Genomic DNA, 20,130 nt, shown 5'->3' on the forward strand with positions numbered 1-20,130 from the left:
AAATTTTGGCTTTATGTTTATCCAAGACTATCAACTACAGAGATATAAACTCTTGGGGGATCTTTTGCCTGACCCAGAAATCACATTCAAAGAAACCAGGGCATGTAAATACACATCCTAGGATGATTGAATATTAGAGGTCTTCATTTTTAGAATAATAGAGAGGCAGGCAAAAGTTCAAATAATTTCAGTATGTTTCTATGATTAAAGTGTTGATAGTGTTAAAGAAATTCTCTAACAGCTATCACTCAACTCTAAACATAAAACTAAAATAGCATCCTCAACTGACAGCTCAAGATAGTGCCAAATTTGAATTCAGAGCTTACCATAAGTAACATGTAATTGATTTTCTTAATCTAAATTAAACTAACATTAAAATAGAAATTTAAAAATATTCTTTATGATTTACCCCATCTCATATTTCATTTGTTGAATCTGTAAGTTTATGATGATATATTTATTTATAAATAAATAATTTAGAGTAATTAGCAAGTCCTAAAAAATGTCACCCATAAATTTATATTTAAAGATTAATTTTATTCTTTAAACTCATTAAATTTCTTCTTGTATTAAAAATAGGTCAATTTTCTATTCTCATTTCTCTTCTCAATGGAAGTAATGAAGTCAATTTATTCTCTGTGGTTAGCAAAATAAAGTCATCTCTGAATTGCTAATCAGTTTTTATGGGTGTATCTTTGTTGGAGTATCTCCCCAAATAGTAATTCTTACCATAATAATAATGACAGTCCAGTGACCTTCAGTATTTTGGTCAGTCTGAAGCATCTTGTACTCTGCATTTGTTCCATTCATTCTGATATCCCACTAGAATCCATAATTCGTTTGCTCAGTCTTCTCATGGCCACTCTCATGTCTTTGTTTCTTAATGTATAAATGGCAGGATTTAAGACAGGAGTTATAGCAAAGTCGACAATGAACAAATACTTATCTAGTGATGTTGTAGGGAAAGGCCAAACATAGAGAAACATACATGGAGTAAAAAACAAAATCACTACAGTTATGTGAGCTGACAGTGTGACAAATGCTTTGGATAGGTCCCCTGAAGAACGTTTCCAGACAGTGACCAAAATGAAGATATAGGATATAATTAAGAAGAAGAAGGTAGCCATTGATATAAGCCCACTGTTAGCAATGATTATAAACTCTAGCTTATAAGTGTTTACACAAGCAAGTTTCATGACCCGAGGAAAATCACAATAAAAACTATCTATTTTATTAGGTCCACAAAAGGGCAAGTTTATAACAAAAACAAACTGAGATACAGCGTGAATTATCCCCACTGTCCATGCAGCCATTACAAAGGAAACACACATTTTGGGGCTCATAATGACTAGGTAGTGGAGAGGCTTACAGATTGCAGTATACCTGTCATATGCCATGGCTATGAGAAGCACCATCTCAACTCCCCCAATGACATGAATAAAAAATATCTGTACCATGCATTTTGGAAAAGAAATGATGTTGCTGTCAATAAAAAGATCAGAGATAAGTTTGGGTACTGTGGTAGAGGAAAGTCCTAGATCAAGAAGTGAGAGGTTGGCCAATAGGAAATACATGGGAGAGTGTAAGTGAGAGTCAATAGTTACTATGAATACAATGAAGAGGTTTCCCAAGATAATTCCCATGTAGAAAACAGAAAAAAACCAAAAGAGAAAAAGATGCATCTCCCATGAATTTGAAAGTCCAGTCAATACAAATACAGATACCACAGAGTCATTTACTCTACCATCGACTCAGTCAGTAGAGAAGCTGAAGAATCCTGAATATAGAAAATAAGAAAGAATTGGGAAACATGGTTACTAAACATTGCCTGTTTGCTCATGAATGACTTTGTGGGAAATATGTTGCACATCCCAAAATGTGATGGTAGAAAACATACCGAGAAGGCAGATAAAAAGAAGATAAAGGAATAGGAGAATTGAAATAATCAGAATTTAGGAAAGACAGGAAAAAAATCACAGGGGGAATACAGCAAGTATTAGATGAATTAGGAGTATTGGATGAATTAGGAGCAAAACGTAACATTCTCCTAATAGGGTACTTCTTTCCCATCGTTATTATGCAATAATTCTGGCTGTGGATCCCCAGCCCTCCTTGTTGTCGGCGATATTGTCTTAGTACCCAGAGTTCTTACTGGTCAGCAAGGCATACAGTCAGGTAGGAAGCCTCTCATCAAGGACTAAAGTCCAGGCATAAGGAACATACTGGGAAACCAGTATCTGCTGAAAACAGCAGGCAGATATTATGACCAGACTAGCAAATCAGCTAAAATACTTTACTTGAAAAGATTAGCAGAACTTTAGGTAAGAATAAAGAACACAGATAATATGCTTTGACTAGCAGGAATCATGGAACCTCCAGGCAATAGACCCTGATCACTCCACCCTAGTTTACATCCCCCATGCATGTACACTCCCTACCTACTTACCCCACCTTTGTACTTGATTCTAAGAAATAAAAGGCTGCCTTTGGATCTAGGCAGCACATTACTTCCCAGTGTACCCCTTTAGGCTTCTCATTGCTCCAACCCACTTGGACTTTGAGTAGTCATTCCCTCTCCCCACGCAGCTACCAATGCTGCTGCTCTGTGAGGCAGCAGTTGGCTTGTTTAGCCTTGTTTATTCAACAAAACATTTTCCTTGTCATGATTTGTCAGCCTTATTTGAAATGTTCAAATTCCTATTCACATTTGTCCACACATACTCTAGGAGAATGCATTCTCAGATTATTATTTTACTTCATACCTGAGAAGTCTCAAGCATTTAATTACACATAGGACAGTGAACAGCAAATGAGGGAAAGCGTGTTGAATCTAATAGGGATAATATCATGAAATGAAAAAGCTTAGTCCTTTGTTAGTTTCCAATGCTTTTGAATGTAGCCATTATCTTGGTTATTAGACTTACTTTAAATCAAATGAAACTTGAAATCCCAAAGAAAAGATCAGAAGGCTCAGAAAGAAGTTTTTCAGTATTTTTCTAGGATTGAAGGAGATTCTGTGCTTTTGAGAGCTCTGTTCTGGAGTGGTAATTCAAACAGAAAAAGGGAAGTATTGGTGTCTTCTCTCAAACAAACTGATTTTGATACACTAAGATCATATGAAAACTACAGATAAAGATAAACTAAAAAAAAAAGATAAATAAAGATAAACTACAGATAAAGATAAAGTAAATATAAAGACAACTTGTCTTCAGCTATTTAAAGGTTAGTTTTGGTAAAGTGCTATTTGAAAGCAAATAAAATTTCTAGCAGTAACATTTTAAAATAGAATATCTGTTATCACTACATATAAATGGAATAGTTGAAGATGTCTACATTATATACTTGGATTCACTCATTATATGATCTATAGTAAAAAATTAGAAATAGAAAAATTAAAATAGTAAGACATAATAGGCAGAAAGAGGAGATTGATAAGTTTCATACCAAAATGTATGTGACCATTGTAATGATGCAGATTTAGATTTGTTGACATGTCGATTAAATTATTAAGTGACAATTGATTATGAAGATTATGTCTTATGATATATGCTTTTTATATGCATGTACTTCAAAAATATGTGTGTATATATACATCAACACAATTTTTGAATAATGTTATTTTAATATGCAAATGGTTAGCTAGCTATATAGAAAAAAATATGAAAAGTTTTGAAAGGAAAGCATCAGGAGAGAATGAGAGGCAAGAAAAGGAAAAGATGGGATACACTGAGATAATATGGAGGCAGTAGAGCATATATGTGTGATGTAGTTTTTGTGTGTGACTGCATTCATTGTTTTACTAGCCCTGGTTAACCATTCATTCATTGTTTTACTAGCCCTGGTTAACCACCACTTTTGGTCAGTCAAAGACAATTACTTGGATTATTATGAAGGAAACGTGGGTATTTTATGCTGGTTTTGGCCAGAAATGTATATATTTCTTTGTTCAGAAAAAATTGAATATATATATGTGTGTATATATATATAATATATATATATATATATATATATAGTTTTGAGTTGAAGAATATAAATGATCAATATCTTAAGGGCACTTTATAGACTCCTGATATGTTGTAGTAATTTGATACAGGGAAGTCATGCACTGAAAACAATGGAAAAGCACTAATATAAGCCTAAATTTTAGTTTGCTAACCAAATTTTATTCTTCTTAATTTTCCCTGATGTTATCTATATAAAACAGTTAAGACTGAAATCTGAAGAAATTTGTCAAAGAAAATACCTAAAACTGTTTGGTGAGATCAGACTTACTAGTAACTGCACACTATGTTATAGGGATTACCCTATTTAAAGAGGATATCCTCTTTTGTTCAAGGCTTATCAGGAGTAGGTTCTAATAAGTAGTTAATAAACGGTGAGTTCATACTTAGAGCATGAGGCAGGAGTGTATTCAAATCCCATCAAATATTTAGTTCTTTTGCTTCCTTAAAAAGCAACGAAAAATCAGAAATTCTCCATAAGCAGAATCCCAGAAGAATTTGTTATTATCCTTGCTGGATATTTTGGATTTGCCATTTAGAACATTGGAAAGTTTTCAAGTAGGTAATGCCCCCCATCCACCCCCCCCAAAAAAAAGTGACGTAGATAAATTCTTTGCTGATTGAAAATTTCCTCTCATCTAAGTGGTCAAGACCAGTTATATGTCCAATATGACCAATTTATGCCCGAAAACTGGGAAAAAAAGGTAGCACAGCTATTAAAAACTGATTTTTATCAATGTCTTATTCACTGATATACCACATTTAATAATTTCTCCTTTAATATCTTAATTACCTTAGCTTGCTTGTAATAGAGGTCCTTTTAAGAAGTGAGGGACAACAATACTATCAAGCGATATTCTTTCTTAACATTCTCCCATTAATTCTTTTTTTTTATTTTTTTATAATTTTTTTTTTAATAGAGGCATGCTTTATTTATTTGTTTGCTGGTTTGTTTGTTTGTTTTGTTTATACATGCACTGGGTACAGTCAGAAGCACGGGAGGGTGAGAGAATTCACCAGAGCCAGAGCGGGGAGCAGAGCAGGCAGAAGGACCGAAGTACACTGCTGAGGGGAGCAGCGGGCAGCAGGAGAGGTCTGCACGCCATGTGGGACCCTCCTCCCGTGGCCGGGGAGCAGCCGGGATCGAACTGGCACCGCAGAGGCCGCGGGCAGCTTCGCAACCCAGCGCTCAACCGCTGCGCCACCGGGGAGGCCCTCTCCCATTAATTCTTGACCCAGTCATTGACTAACGTCAAATGCTTTATTAGTTATGCCAAGCAGAGGGAACTGATTGACCTCAGAATTCATTATATCAGGACAGGGAATTATTTCCCAGGGTATAATTTGTTAGGAGAATGAGTGGGAATGTAGTGGCCAAGACATGAACATATTTGGTGCCCGCATTGTGAAATGTGAAGTATCATATAAGATGATGAAGAAAGTGGTGAGAGAGAAAAGATTCTTGAGATATAGACTCACCAAAGAGAATTAGAAATGCAATTCCTTTCCTTTCAGAAATATCTCCTCCTTTATGTATAGTAGAACTCAGTGATTAAAATATTGTGAAAAGGATTGGAATAATTGAAGGCAAAAAGGAAGCAGACAAGTGGAAATGAAAGACAGAAATTAGTGGGGAAACACAAGAAATTAGAAATTGCTGTTCTTGCTCAATGTTGGGAGCATGTTCTGACCTACCTGATGTGTTGTAGGGTGTGCAACAGCATTTGGAGGAACTCAGTAATTTTGGACTCTGCAATGTAGTATGATTACCTCCAATACAAAACTATATAAGTTTCTTCCCAGTGAGAATACAGTTAATTAGTAGCACTAGAGTTAGTGACCCATTGATGCTTATGAGATCTGTAATAACCAGTCTTTTGTTGATTTCTCCTGGGAACCAGATCTATTAGTCATTTTCATTTTCTCAAGAGAAAAAATATCAAATGTGTTACTTCATGATGAGAAGGAAAGATGGAAAATGTAAGAATATCTTTAGTAAACTGGATGAGATAAAGTATTGGACTAATGGGTAAGAAATTCCATTTAGTACAGGAAATGTGGAATCATGAGTGTACTTAAATTTACTGAGTTGGGGAAGAGTGATATGCCATCCATTATTGTTACAGATGTCCCCTTAGCAAAGCAGGAGAGAGTGAGCCCTATTTGTCAATATTTTTTTCTAGAAACAAGCAAGAAATGAAGTGCCTTTTTTCTGCCATATAGAAGAACTGAAAGCTTGAACTTAAAAGTTAATAAGATTTTATGCTCTCAGAAACAAAGTTTCTTACCTAATTTTCAAAATAATTTATAATGGTCTATAGTGGTTTTTTTTTGTTGTTGTTGTTTTTGCTGTTTGTTTTTGTAATGTCTTTGTCTGGTTTTGGTATCAGGGAAATGTTGGCCACATAATGTCTGAAAGTATTATATCACAAAGTTTTAAAAGAGTTTGAGAAAGATAGATATATTATTCATAGTCGATCTTGGTTAAACTCAGTAGTGAAACAGTCTGGATTGTTTTCTTGATTTCTTTCTCATCTGGGTAGTTGTTTGCATATAGGAACACAATTGTTTTTGTTAATTGATTTTGTAACCTGCCACTCCACTATACTCATTTATTGTTTCTAATAGTTTTAGTGGAGTTTTAGGGTTTTTTTTTTAGATGTATGTTAATTATCATATTACCTGCAAATAGTGATAGTTTTACTTCTTTCCAAATTGAATTGCTTTTATATCTTTCTCTTGTTTGATTGCTCTAGTTAAGACTCCCAATGCTGAAAGTGGCCGTCCTTGTCTTATATCTCACCTTAGAGGAAATATTTCAGTTTTGCACCATGTAGTAATGACATTAACTGTGGGTTTGGCACACATGGTCTTTATTTTGTTGAGGTTTTTTCCTTAACTCCCTGATTAATGTTTTTTAAATTGTAAGTGAATGGTGAATAACAAATTCTTTCTCTCAATTTTATATGATCACTGGTTTTTATTTCTTGCATCCATGCTGTGTTCAGTGGTAAGATGAGTTTCCTGTAAACTACAGAAAGTTACTTTGTTTTAAAGTTCAATCACCCATTCTAGATATTTTGACTGGTGAATATAAGTCATTTACACTCAAGTTGATTAATGACACATGTGTTTATTACCATTTTGTTATTTTTAAAATGGTTTTTAGTTTGCCTTCATATTTTTTTTTAAGTGAACGAGGGTTCCTTTTTCTCCACATCCTTACCTATACTTACTGTCTTCTATTTTGACTTATGAAAGTATTAGTTTAGGTTCCATTTCCATTTCCATGGTCTATTGGATGGTCTGATCTCAGCCTTTTTCTAATGGGCCACATTTTCACTCTCCTCTTCCTACACAATGTCCCATACCTCTGTATTTGTTTTCTCATGGCCTAATAATAGACCCTTTAGTACTTTTGTGTTCAGCTTGGTGCTGACATATTCTTTAAATTGTGTTTTCAGTCAAGCTCCTTACTCTTTGTTCTGTGTTTAATGATAATTTTGCAGGATAAAGTTTTCTAGACTGGAATCATCTTATTTGAGTACTTTGAATAGCTCCTGCTATTTCAGGTTTCCACTGAAAAAGTCTGCAGACAGTCTAATAGGTATTCCTTTATAGGTTCCTATTCTTTCTCTTATTTTTTTTTAATATTCTTGTTATTGGCTTTTAATAGTTTGATTGTAATGTGTCTTGGAGGATATCTGCCTGGTATTACTTTGGTTGGCACTTTTGGGCCCTCTTAGATTATAATGACTGGCTTGTTTCTCAGATTGAGCTGGTTCCCAGCAGTTATTTATTTAAATAAATGTTCTATACTTTTTCTCCTATGTTTCTAGGATCCTCCTGATATGGATGTTATTTCTTGTTAGGTTACCCCAAGGAGTTCTTACACTTTTTATTTTTTTAAATTCCTTTTTCTCTATGGTTTTCTATTTGTGTGTTCTCCACCATGTACTTTTAAGCTTTAAATTCTCTCCATTAACTTTGTCTACAGTTGAGGACTTGTGTTACATTTTTTAATTAGGTTATAGAATTTTTTTTATAAATTACGTTTAGATGTAGCAGTTTCAATTTTTAAAATACTGTGTTCCTGATTTTGATCATCCATCATTTGTTTTAATTTGGCAAGCCTGAGTATATAGCTATTATCTTAAAATTTTCATCAGACCTGTTCTGCAGTTCTGTTGATTGATACTCCACTTGGGTTTTTTCTTCTCCAGCATTTGGGATTTGTTCTTCTGTCACTTCATTTTTAGTTTGTATAGGTTATAATAGGAAATTTCCTTTTTATCTTAAAAAGTTAGATTTATGTCCCTTCTACATGAAGTTGACAATAATCCTAGGTTTGTTACCCAGGAGTTTTAGTTGTCTGTTATTTTATAGACTAGTGCCTTTGCATGTATTCAGATGAATGGGGCACTGGTACCAATAAAGAGTAACAGGAAAGAACCAGGCCAGAAGGGCACCAAAAGTTTGCTTCCAGTGAGCATCAATGCTTCAAACTTCCTACAGTGCTGGGTGTCTGAGTTGTGTGGTTGGGATCCAGAGTGATCCCCTCTTTAGGCAAACACCTCAGCCAAAGTGTCTTATACAGTTTTGTGTCAGCTTCAACCTCTGGGTACTCTTTGAGTAATAGATGTAGCACTGGATGAAAAGTATAGTTTAGACAGGGCTAAAGTCAGGAATTGTTCTCTTTGCCTTTGAGTGTGGAGTCTTACCTTAGGTTGTTCCTACTTGTTACGATCCAAGTGTTTCAACTCTGCTAGTGAGAGCATTCAGTTGTCTGGGTTTTGGACCGGGTGGGGGCAGTGTAGGTTTTTCACATATCAGCCTTGGACTGCAAATACTAGCCTTTTCTATGAGGAGGCGATTTTGTCTCACTCTTCCAGTTGGTTATGGCTCCAACAGTTCTACTTCGTGACCCTCATGTGAAAGTTAGTCATAATTTTTCTGCACCCTTTTCCTTACTGTTCTCAAGTGATTCAGTTTTGTAATTTCTATAAAACTGTTTGTAGGGTAGGGAAAAAATGTCAGGCTTTCCTGCCCTCCCACCATCAGGATAGATGATGGATCCTTGTGGTCCTGAATGCATGCTTGATTGCGGGCAACTGGATTAGGGTGTGGGCATAGGTAGATGGGATTCACCTGGGCTGAGACTGTGCTTTTTTAAGGGCGGTGTCACGGAGATGCCAGTAGAAGCCGAGAATAAACAGAAGCCCAGAGAGAAGCAGAGAACGCAGGAGAGCCCAGATAGAGTGAAGACTTGCTGGGGGCCGGGAGGCCTGCCAGCCTCTCGGCCCCCCAGCACTTCTGCCTGCTGTGTACTGGGTAAATCCCAATAAAAGACCTGCAAAAACCACTGAGGACTCTGACTCCTCCTTTACCCAGTCTGCAGGAACATAGAAAACCTGCACTGTGGCCATTCCTGCCCTAACACTGTTAGACTCTAATTTAAGTTCAGTAGTGATTAATATAATTGAAAGGTCATGTTGAGATGTAATGTAATTGTTCTTTTAGTCAGAGAAAAGCAGGAAGAAAGAATGTCTATTTCTGTTGCTTCTTATCTTACTGTATTCATGAATAGTGTTAAGTAGCAGAGTTGATAATCTACTCCAGTGCTTGTGCAATGGGCTCACGAATGCAGGAGTGCTGAAAGACAAGGATGAAGTCTTTACATGTGTTCTTTCAGCAGGGTCTTCTAATTAAGGCTGCAAGCTACAACCAAGCTTGATTTTTTTTTTACCTTTCAGAAGCACATATTAATGTTCATTCCTTGATATAGTTTCCTTTGATGAGGCTTCAGTTAACAACTTGATAACAAGTTGTCCACACTGGATCCCTTGTTATGGTTGAAGAATAGTGAATTATTCTTTGTAGGATAGCTGTGTTTTCCAGGTATGGTTTTAACTATCCTCACAACAGTTTCTCATTAAATCACCCAAAAATACATAGGATACATAATGTCTCTCATAACATTGCTGCTTTGGTCAAAGGAATATACTTCACAGCAAAGAAAGTACAATAATGGGCCTACAACTAAGTAAACCACTGGTGATGCAATATACAATACAGTATACAATAACAGAAATTGTCAGTTTGATAGAACATGAGAGTAGCCTTTTAAAGATACAAGTAAAAGTGCAAATAAGTTTGGCTATAGCATTTTGTACTTTATTTTGTGATATAAACTTTGAACAAACAGATATTATTAGGTGTTGTGTCCCAGAATTATCGGTCTGGAAACCAAGGGTGATGATGAGAGTAGCTTAATATATCATCACTTCCTTGGGGACTTGGAGCTTCTGGATCTGCATCTTGACCTCTGCTGGGTTGAGGAGAATCCTTTTTCTGGGGGTGGAATAAGCATTTCAGTATACCTAGGTCTTAATAGCTCCCTTGTCATTTTGGTTTCCTTATGTTTGTAGATAAGCAGGCAAAGAAAGAAGCTACTAAATATAATGCCAGGGATAATTACCCTTTATTATAATGAAGACAGTACTTCTCTTGTATTACCATGATTCATGATAACTATAAATGGGTAATTGCATCAATTAAGGTAGTCATGGACCCAGACTGCTCACCTAGGAAGATACAAAGGTGGGCAAATGATCTAAATCAGTAGAAGTACTGTATAAATGTAAGAGGAATCTAGAATGAACTGTAGAGGAGGAAGATGATGAATGTCATTCTAGGAACATATGCCAAGACAATATACCTTAACACTTGCTCCATTAACACTTGTGTTTTTGAAGTATCTATGATGTAATGAACTTACACAAAGCATGATCATCTCTCAGCATGGGAAGATGTGAAGTGTATTTGATGCTCTTGATGTCTCACACATATCTCTCTGTATTTAATATTCCTGAGAAATAGATTGTTTTATACTATAAACTATAGAGACTTTGCCTGAGGACTTTGGTTTGCAAAAGTTCTCAACTCACTATATGGAACAGCCTGAAACTGCCATAGTATTGCTGTCCCAGAGCAGTCTTACACCAATAGAGAAATACACAGCTTCCTTGCTGCTCAAGTGGGACAAGTATGACATAGGACGTATACAGTCTCTTATGGGACCATGGCAGAATTGCAATCCAGTTGTCCGTAGTAGTGGAATACCAATTAATTCACCCTCCTTTGGCACCCTTTCTATTTATGTTTCATGTCTCCACTTTTGAACCAGTGTTTTCTAGGATTCTTTTCTAAATAAATGACTTGCACTCAGATTTTGTCTTTGGGTCTTCTTTTAAGTGATAAATAACATCATTGGACCTACATGTATAACAATTCAAAGTGATATATTTGACTTTGACCACATGAATTTATCAAAATTAAAACGTTTTTAATCAGAACATGCTGTTCTTTCTAAGAATACCAATTCTTAGTATGATGGCTTTGTATTTTCTATGATGGTAATGGTTATGTCTTCCACTATACACATTGAGTAACAGGCTTAGGATGGCAGATGATGAGTTTGTTTTGGACATACTAAATTTGAGGTGCCTAAGTAGAGATGGGTCAGTATACGCAACTGATATTTAAAGTGTCAAAAAAAGACCAACAAAATATTAAACAAGATATCTTTTTACTTTTTAAATTGACATAACATTGACTTATACTATAGTTGGTACTATATAGTATTTCCCTTTCCTGCTTAGGTATTGCCACTATAGTGCACCAACCACCTTGGTATATACTAAACAATTGAAGTTAACATATAACTTGAACTAAGTGAAAATCCATAATGATCCTTAAAAAAGTGATTCTCAGTGCAGGATGACTTTTTCCTTTAAGGAACCTTTGGCAATGTCTGAAGGTATTTTGGGTTGTCACCTTGTGAGGCCTAGGATTTTCTATTACTGACAACTATTGAATATAGGGCAGGGATACCACCAAATATTCCAAAACATATAGAATAGCTCCCCACACAAAAACTGACAACTCAATATGTCAATGATGCTGAAGCTGAGAAATCCTGTCTTAAACTAATTGGTTCCCTTCCTAGTGTTCTGAAAATCATATCATACTTTTTGATTCAAAATCATGTGAGTACTATATAGTCTCTTCAGTTATATAACAGATAACAGTTCAATTACAACATTTGTAGTCATCTTTTTCTGAAAATCTTGTGATTTTGGTGTTGCCTTGTAGAAGCTCAGTTTTCTTTACTTATGTCTCTACTATTAAAACACTATGGAAGCTACTTTATAATTTTTTATTCTCCCCATTAATTCCTGCACGGAATTATTTTACCGTCTGTTGAATGAAAAAGAAATCAGATAGGCAACAGCCTACAAAGTACTATTATGAAGAGGTAGTTTATGCTCTAGGAGTCTGTGGAAAAGATAACTTATACATGGTAATGTCCATGAAAAACACCTTCTATGGATAGTTTGCTAAGGCTCTGCTATGAGATTTAGTGAAAATGAGTATTGAACTTTATTAAATGATTTTTCTTCCACACTAGATCAGTTTATAACTTTCAATCTTTAATATTCTTGCCTTATTTTCCTCATGAAAAGTCATCAAAATGGAAAATAGAAGTAGTTCTAGGAAGAATGAGGACATACTACTAATCTCTCAATATTATATATTACCAACAGTGAATCTTGAGTTATTGTGTAAATACCTTTTATCAGAATAAATTTCCTTCTATTAAAACTAAAACTATCTATATTAGTTTTCTAGGATAGATATACCAAATTTTCATAAACTTCACAACTTAAGAAAAAACAGGAATTTATCCCTTCAAAGTACTAAAGCTCAGATATTTAAAACCAAGGTATTAGCAGGGTTGTGATCCCTCTTAATGTTCAGGGAAAATTTCTCTTCATGTCTTCCAGCTTTTGATGGGTTCTGGCCTCCTTGGCATCCTGCAATATAATTCCAATCTCTCCTTCTGTCTTCAAATAGCTTCTTCCTGGTATCTCTGTGTATGTCCATTTCTGTCTGAGGACATTTATTTGATTTCAGGTCCACACTAGATCAGTAAGATCTCATCTTGATCCCTATATTAATTCTGTCTACAAATACCCTCTTCTAAGTAAGGTCACATTCTGAGGTTATGTGTAGACATGATTTTTTTTTTTTTTTGGTATACTCTTCAACCTAACACACCTTCTATGGATAGTTTGCTAAGGCTCTGCTATAAGATTTAGTGAAAATGAGTATTGAACTTTATTAAATGATTTTTCTTGCACATATTCTTAACTTGGTAAATTCCTCTATTGATTTCCAGATTTTACAATAAATTTGCATTCTGGAAGTAAAAAACTGTCTTACCCTTGCTTTCGTCATGACTATATCATTGGTTTTAGTTTGTTATTGCTTTATAGCTATTTGTATCTGCATTGAAGAGATACATAAATTCATTTATAATCTTCTTTTCTTGTAGTGTTCATTTTCCTTCAAATATATTCTGGTTACTAGGAGGGGAGAATTACTAAATAATCTGCAACCCATCCTCTGTTTGTAATTAAGAGAGAGAGAGAGAGAAACAGGGAGGAAGAAAGGGGAAGGGGGCTGACAGAGTTAGAGAGAGAGAGGGAGGGAAGGAGGGAAAGGAAAGAGAAGAGGTGGAGGGAGAAATGAATGGAAACAGCAGAATAACACAAAGAAATGAGATCTGGTAAATTACCACAAAGACATACTACTAACTGGATATTCTCCTAGGGTATTTATTACAAGATAGATAATGGAATGCTACTAGCTGAATATATCTCGCCCTCCTAGGCTCATAGCAAACTGCTCAGAGTAAATGAACTTGGACTCCATCAACAGAAATATATTTTTCTGTAACTATTGGAATATAAAAGGGAGATATTTCATGAACATAATAACTCCACTTTAGCAAATGATTAGCTTTCATTCATCAGTAGAAACCTCATATTTTATATTTGAGGTAGAAAACATCATTGTACAACAAGAAAGAAACTGAAGTGAAGCAGTCTTGGATTCTGCTTTACTTGTGTCTTGTAGTTATTTGTACTTTTTGAATTATTAAAAAAGTTTGAAATTAAGACCTCTGATTTTTGTGTGTCCAGTTTGGCAATTAAACCTTTTGTTTTTATCCTAGCTACCTAAGCCATTTCTTCTTTTTTATGTATTTCTAAAGGTGTTAAGAATGTCCTTTTTTCTTACATGCTTGGAGAATTTATTAGTGGAACCATTTAAATATTTCTTTTACTTTTTTTTAATGGAGTGAAAAATGACAATCAGGTTTCAGCAGGAGACAACTTATGTTGACAATGAGAATTTAAAGTCATTGACTATTAGTACATTATTTTTCCTGCTTTCAGTAGGAAACTTTCAGTGGCCAACACTACCATCTATATGTTCACAGAGTTTGATTTCCAACATTAAATCTTACACAACATTTCCCTAGGTCAGTGAAAAAAGTGCACAAAAGCACACATAACTAGGGAACCGATTGATCCTATCATATATTACACAACTTGGATTTGTTGATCTGATAGAACACTGGAATAGTTGTTAAAGTTTCAACTGAAGTGCCAACTTGGAGATGAGACCCTGCAGAGTTGGGGTGTGTGGTTCAGGGCATTTACTTTGAACCAGTGAACTTTAGATAATGCTGTGTCCTCCATGGATGAGATACATGGTACTGCAAACCAAAGAGCTAGAGAAAACAGTCATATCTCTTGACATGGATTCCAATGAATTTCTGTAACAGTTTCTGCTTTATGTCTCTGCAATTTTAGGATTTGCTAGAGTGGAGAGGATACTTTTTTGCAAAACAGACTATAGGTTCTAGTAAACCTAGTATTTCCAGCTATTTTTCAGTCTTTGGATTCTTCATGTTGGAAGACCATTCAGAAAAGATAAGTTACTCATTTTTAGCCCATATTGGGTAAAGGCAGGCTTACTGTTTCTTAATGGATGATGCAGTGAAAAGTGTCTAAAACTAGGGAGCCCCTGACATACCATTTGGAGGTTACGTGATTGAAGGCAACTGTAAAAGAGCAATCATAGCAATAGACTAGCAAGATATTTTAACCAGAGCTCCTAACTGCTCATAAATGAACTGAGTCACTCACTGGGCAAGCATCATTAATTAGCAAAAGAACTGCCTGAAGATAAGAGGGGTTTGAATGGATAATAGAAAAGAATATAACAATATATTACTAGCTGCTATAGCTGGTCCCTCTTGTTTTAAGACTTTCTTTTGTGAATTTGAAAATAGCCACCAGCTTTAAAAAAAAAAAGTCTATGACAGGATGAAAGAGAAGTTAAGTGGGTACTATGTGTCTGTAAAAGGTAGAACAAACCTTGGCATTTTTTCATTTCCAAACAAGCAGATGGCTTTCTACTGCCAGCACCCAAGAATCTATCTGTAGACTGGTGCGTGGCTTCCCTACATGCACAATATTTTGTTTGGGAAAGAGTGGCTACTCTAAGGAGTTAATGCACACTGTGAACATGAAAAATTTTGCCAACTTTCTTTCCCTTCAATTGGGAATTTTTAAAAAAAAAATATTTTATTGTTGGAGAGCGCGTTCCCACATCGCCATTTTGCAGCAGGGACCTTTCTTGCTGGAGACTGTGTGAACCCAGCAGAAGGCTCACCGAGGAGACAGAGGTAAGCTTGGAGGATTGCCCATACTGGGCGCCTTCTAGCCTGCAGTTCCAGCCCAGAGGGGAGCAGCACCCACCGCTGGGGCAGACCAGGCGTGCAGGGGAGCGCGTCCCCTGCACCGGCATTTTGCAGCAGGGACCTTTCTTGCTGGAGACTGTGTGAACCCAGCAGAAGGCTCACCGAGGAGACAGAGCAGGGACCTTTCTTTGCTGAAGACTTGTGAACCCAGCAGAAGTTCCCCAGAGGAGCCAGTGGTGAGCTGGGAAGGTCGCCCAAGATGCCGGCCAGTACCAGCAACACAGTGTCACAAGGAATATGGGAAATTAGAAAACAGGCAGTAGGGAGTAGAAAAACCACATGCAACCCAGCAACTCCTCAGCAAAAAAACACACCGCAAAAAGAAAACCATCTACCAGATTGCAACGACAGTAACTTGGAAGAACTTCTGAGCCTTCCAGATAGAGAATTTAAAATTGCTATGATTAAAAAACTGACAGGAGTCATAAAGGAAAACAATGATAAGGGGAAAATAATTAATGACCAGAAGAATGAAATTGAGTCCCTAAAGAGGGAAGTAAAAGAAATGCAGGAGATCAAAGAATTAATGGAGACACTAAAGAACTCTGGGAAAAGCAATGGAAGCAGAATAGATGAAATGGAAGAATGAATACGTACTCTTGAAGACACAGAAATAAAAAGAACTAAAACAGAAAAGGAAGGAGAAGTACGAAGGAAAAAGCCCGAAGAAAGACTTCAGGAACTATCTGACTCCGTGAGGAAAGGAAATATAAGAGTTATAGGAATCCCAGAAGGAGAGGAGAGAGATGTAGGAACAGAGAAAATATTCAGATATAATTGAAGAGAACTTCCCAAACGCAAAGAAGGATCTGAAAATTGATATACAAGAAGCAAGAAGAACACCAAACTTCCATGACAAAAGGAAAAATACAGCAAGACACATAATAGTAAAGCTTCCAAGAATCCAAGACAAGGAAAAAATAATGAAACTAACAAGAGGGAAGAAACAGATAACATTCAAAGGGAAACCAATCAGAGTGACATCAGACTTCTCTGAAGAAATAATACGGGCAAGGAGAGAGTGGAGGGACATAGTCAACAGACTCCAAGAAAACAGATGCCAACCAAGAATACTCTATCCCGCGAAGCTCTCCTTCCTCTTTGAAGAAAGAATATGGACCTTCCCAGACAAACAGAAACTCCGGAATTTCATTACGACTAAACCCCCACTCCAAAAAATACTACAAGGAGTCCTAAAGCCAGAACCTCAGAGGGATGAATAACAACAAAAGAAGGCCAAAGAAAGTTATTAAAAGAATAAATAAATACAATCAAAGGAAAGACAAACACAATGGCAAATACAGATGCTAACATATCAATACTAACTCTAAATATAAATGGACTAAACTCTCCAATAAAAAGACACAGAGTTGCAGGCTGGATTAAGAAACAAAACCCAACCTTTTGCTGTCTCCAGGAAACACATTTAGCTGCAAAAGATAAAAATAGACTCAAAGTTAAAGGATGGAAAACAATTCTACAAGCAAATGGACCAAAAAAGAAGGCAGGAACAGCTATACTCATATCAGATAAAACAGATTTCAAACTTAAAAAGATAAAAAGAGACCCCAGTGGTCATTACATTATGATCAAGGGGACAATACTTCAAGAAAAAAATAACACTCATTAACATATATTCACCAAATGAAGGAGCACCAAAATATATCAGACAACTATTGGCATCTCTGAAAACAGACATCAGAGAAAACACATACGTAGTGGGAGACTTCAACACACCACTATCAACAATGGATAGATCAACAAGACAAAAAATAAGTAAAGACACTAAAGCTCTAAATAAGGATCTAGAGTGCTTGGGCTTAACAGACATATATAGAACACTAAACCCAAAAAAATCTGAGTATACATTTTTCTCAAGCGCACACGGATCATTCTCTAGGATCGATCATATACTGGGGCACAAGACAAACATCAACAGATACACCAAGACTGAAATCATATCAACCATCTTTTCTGACCATGAAGGCATCAAGCTAGAAATAAACCATAAAAAGAAGGCAAGGTACTCTCCTACCTCGTGGAGATTGAAACCCACACTGCTGGAAATCCACTGGACTAACGAGGAGATAAAAGAAGAAATTAAAAAATTCTTTGAATTGAATGACAAGGAGGACACCAACTTCCTAAATGTATGGGATGCAGCAAAAGCAGTAATAAGAGGAAAATATATAGCAATAGATGCTCACATCAAGAAACAAGAAAGAACTCAAAGAAACAACCTAATCTTGAAGCTCAAAGATCTAGAAAAAGAACAACAAAAAAACCCCAAAACCAGTAGAAGAAAAGAAATAATAAAAACCAAAGCAGAAATAAATGAAATCGAAACGAAAAAAACAATCCAAAAGATCAATGAAACCAAGAGCTGGTTCTTCGAAAAAATAAATAAAATAGATAAACCCCTAGCCAGGCTCACAAGGGCAAAAAGGGAGAAAGCACAAATAAATAGGATAATAAATGAAAGAGGAGAAATCACAACGGACACAGCAGAAATCAAAAGAATAATTAATAACTACTATGAACAGTTATATGGAAACAAGTTCAACAATCTAGAGGAGATGGACAAATTCCTACAACTCTACAATCACCCAAAGCTAGATAAAGAAGAAATAGAACACCTAAACAGACCAATTACAATTAGCGAAATTGAAATGGTAATCAAAAACCTCCCCAAAAACAAAAGCCCAGGACCTGATGGATTTACAAATGAATTCTACCAAACATTCAGAGACGAATTTGTGCCTATCCTTCACAAACTCTTCCAAAAAATTGAGAAGGAAGGTATAATACCTAACACGTTCTATGAAGCCAACATTACACTAATACCAAAACCGAACAAGGACAACACAAAAAAAGAAAACTATAGGCCAATCTCCCTAATGAACACTGATGCAAAAATCCTCAATAAAATTTTAGCTATCAGAATCCAACAGTGTATCCATAAGGTAATTCACCACGACCAAGTAGGATTCATTCCAGGGACACAAGGATGGTTTAACATCCGAAAATCACAATTTCAATTATAAATATCATTTAGTATATTGTGATGCTGTTTGCTAAAATAACCCATATCATGGTGCCTTCACTTTTACCATAGTGATAAAGATAATAAGAAAATGTTCTACAGAAGTAGTAGAAATCTGGTAAGCAAGGTAGTTATGTTCAGATATGGCCATGTTAAGTGTGAGATGCCTGGTTGGAAATGTCCAAAGGGTAGATATATTGTTTTAGAAATCCAAAGTCAGGTGCAATTAGAAAAATTTGACATAATGTCTTTGTTTGTTCATTCTTTGCACAGCTACTTTTTTTTTTTTTTTTGTGGGACCCTCGCCAGCGGCAGGGGAATGAACCGGCGCTGCAGAGGCTGTGGGCAGCCTCGCAGCCCAGCACTCAACCGCTGCGCCACCAGGGGAGGCCCTGCACAGATACTTTTATGTTTTTGTTCCTCAGTGTATACATAGCAGGATTTAAGACAGAGGTGATGGTAAAGTCAACAATGAACAGATATTTATCAATTGATGATGTGGGAAAAGGCCATACATAGAGAAACATACATGGAGTGAAAAAAAGAACCACTACTGTAATATGAGATGACATTGTGACACATGCCTTGGATAAGTCTGCGAAGAATGTTTCCAGACAGTGACCAAAATAAAGATATAGGAGAGGATTAGCAGGAAAAAAGTGCCCATGGTCATGAAGCCACTGTTGGCAGCAATAATAAATTCAAACTTGGCTCCATCTAGGCATGCAAGTTTTATAACCCTGGGAAAGTCACAGTAAAAGCTGTCCACTTTCTTAGGACCACAAAAGGGCAAGTTTATAACAAACACAAATTGAGACATAGCATGTATCACTCAAATCACCCATCCAAACAATTAAAAATGAAACATATTTTGGGGCTCATGATGCTCAAGTAGTGGAGAGGCTTGCAGATCGCTGTGTACCTGTCAAAGGCCATGGCGATGAGCAGCACCATCTCGACTCCTCCAATGATGTGGATGAAGCATATCTGTGTGATACAACTTTGGAAAGAAATTGCTCTGTGTTCTTTTAAAAGGTCTGTAATCATCTTGGGGATGGTGGTAGAGGAAATACCCACATCAATGAGGGAAAGGTTGGCCAGCAGGAAGTATATAGGAGAATGTAAGTGAGAATCAAATATCACCAAGAACAAAATGAAAAGATTTCCCAGGGCAATCCCTAAGTAGATCAAGGAGACTATCACATTGAGGAAAACTTTAGTTTCCCAAGAACTAGAGAATCTCATCAACACAAACTCAGAAACCACAGAGATATTTAGTATACCCATTGACTTGGGCAGGTGAGCTGATTATCAAATCACCTGAGGATAAAACATATGAAAAGTCAGAATCAGTGGTACAAAGTAGATTTCCTACTTATGCCACTAGTTTATTCTGTTATTCTATTATTTCC

The 20,130-nt window shown here is 36.1% G+C and overlaps 1 protein-coding gene across 1 annotated transcript; it reads right to left on the reverse strand.

Moving 5' to 3' along the window:
- Positions 1–806: 806 nt before the first annotated feature.
- LOC311175290 (olfactory receptor 4F15-like) lies at positions 807–20,005 on the reverse strand (the record flags this gene model as incomplete). The annotated part of the gene is made up of 2 exons (XM_084240187.1): positions 807–1,383; positions 19,641–20,005. The coding sequence occupies 2 exons, from the start codon at positions 20,003–20,005 to the stop codon at positions 807–809; spliced, it is 942 nt and encodes a 313-aa protein (XP_084096313.1).
- Between the last annotated feature and the right edge of the window lie 125 nt (positions 20,006–20,130).

This window comes from Talpa europaea (genome assembly GCF_964194135.1).
Source record: "Talpa europaea genome assembly, chromosome: 8".
Taxonomy (NCBI): domain Eukaryota; kingdom Metazoa; phylum Chordata; class Mammalia; order Eulipotyphla; family Talpidae; genus Talpa; species Talpa europaea.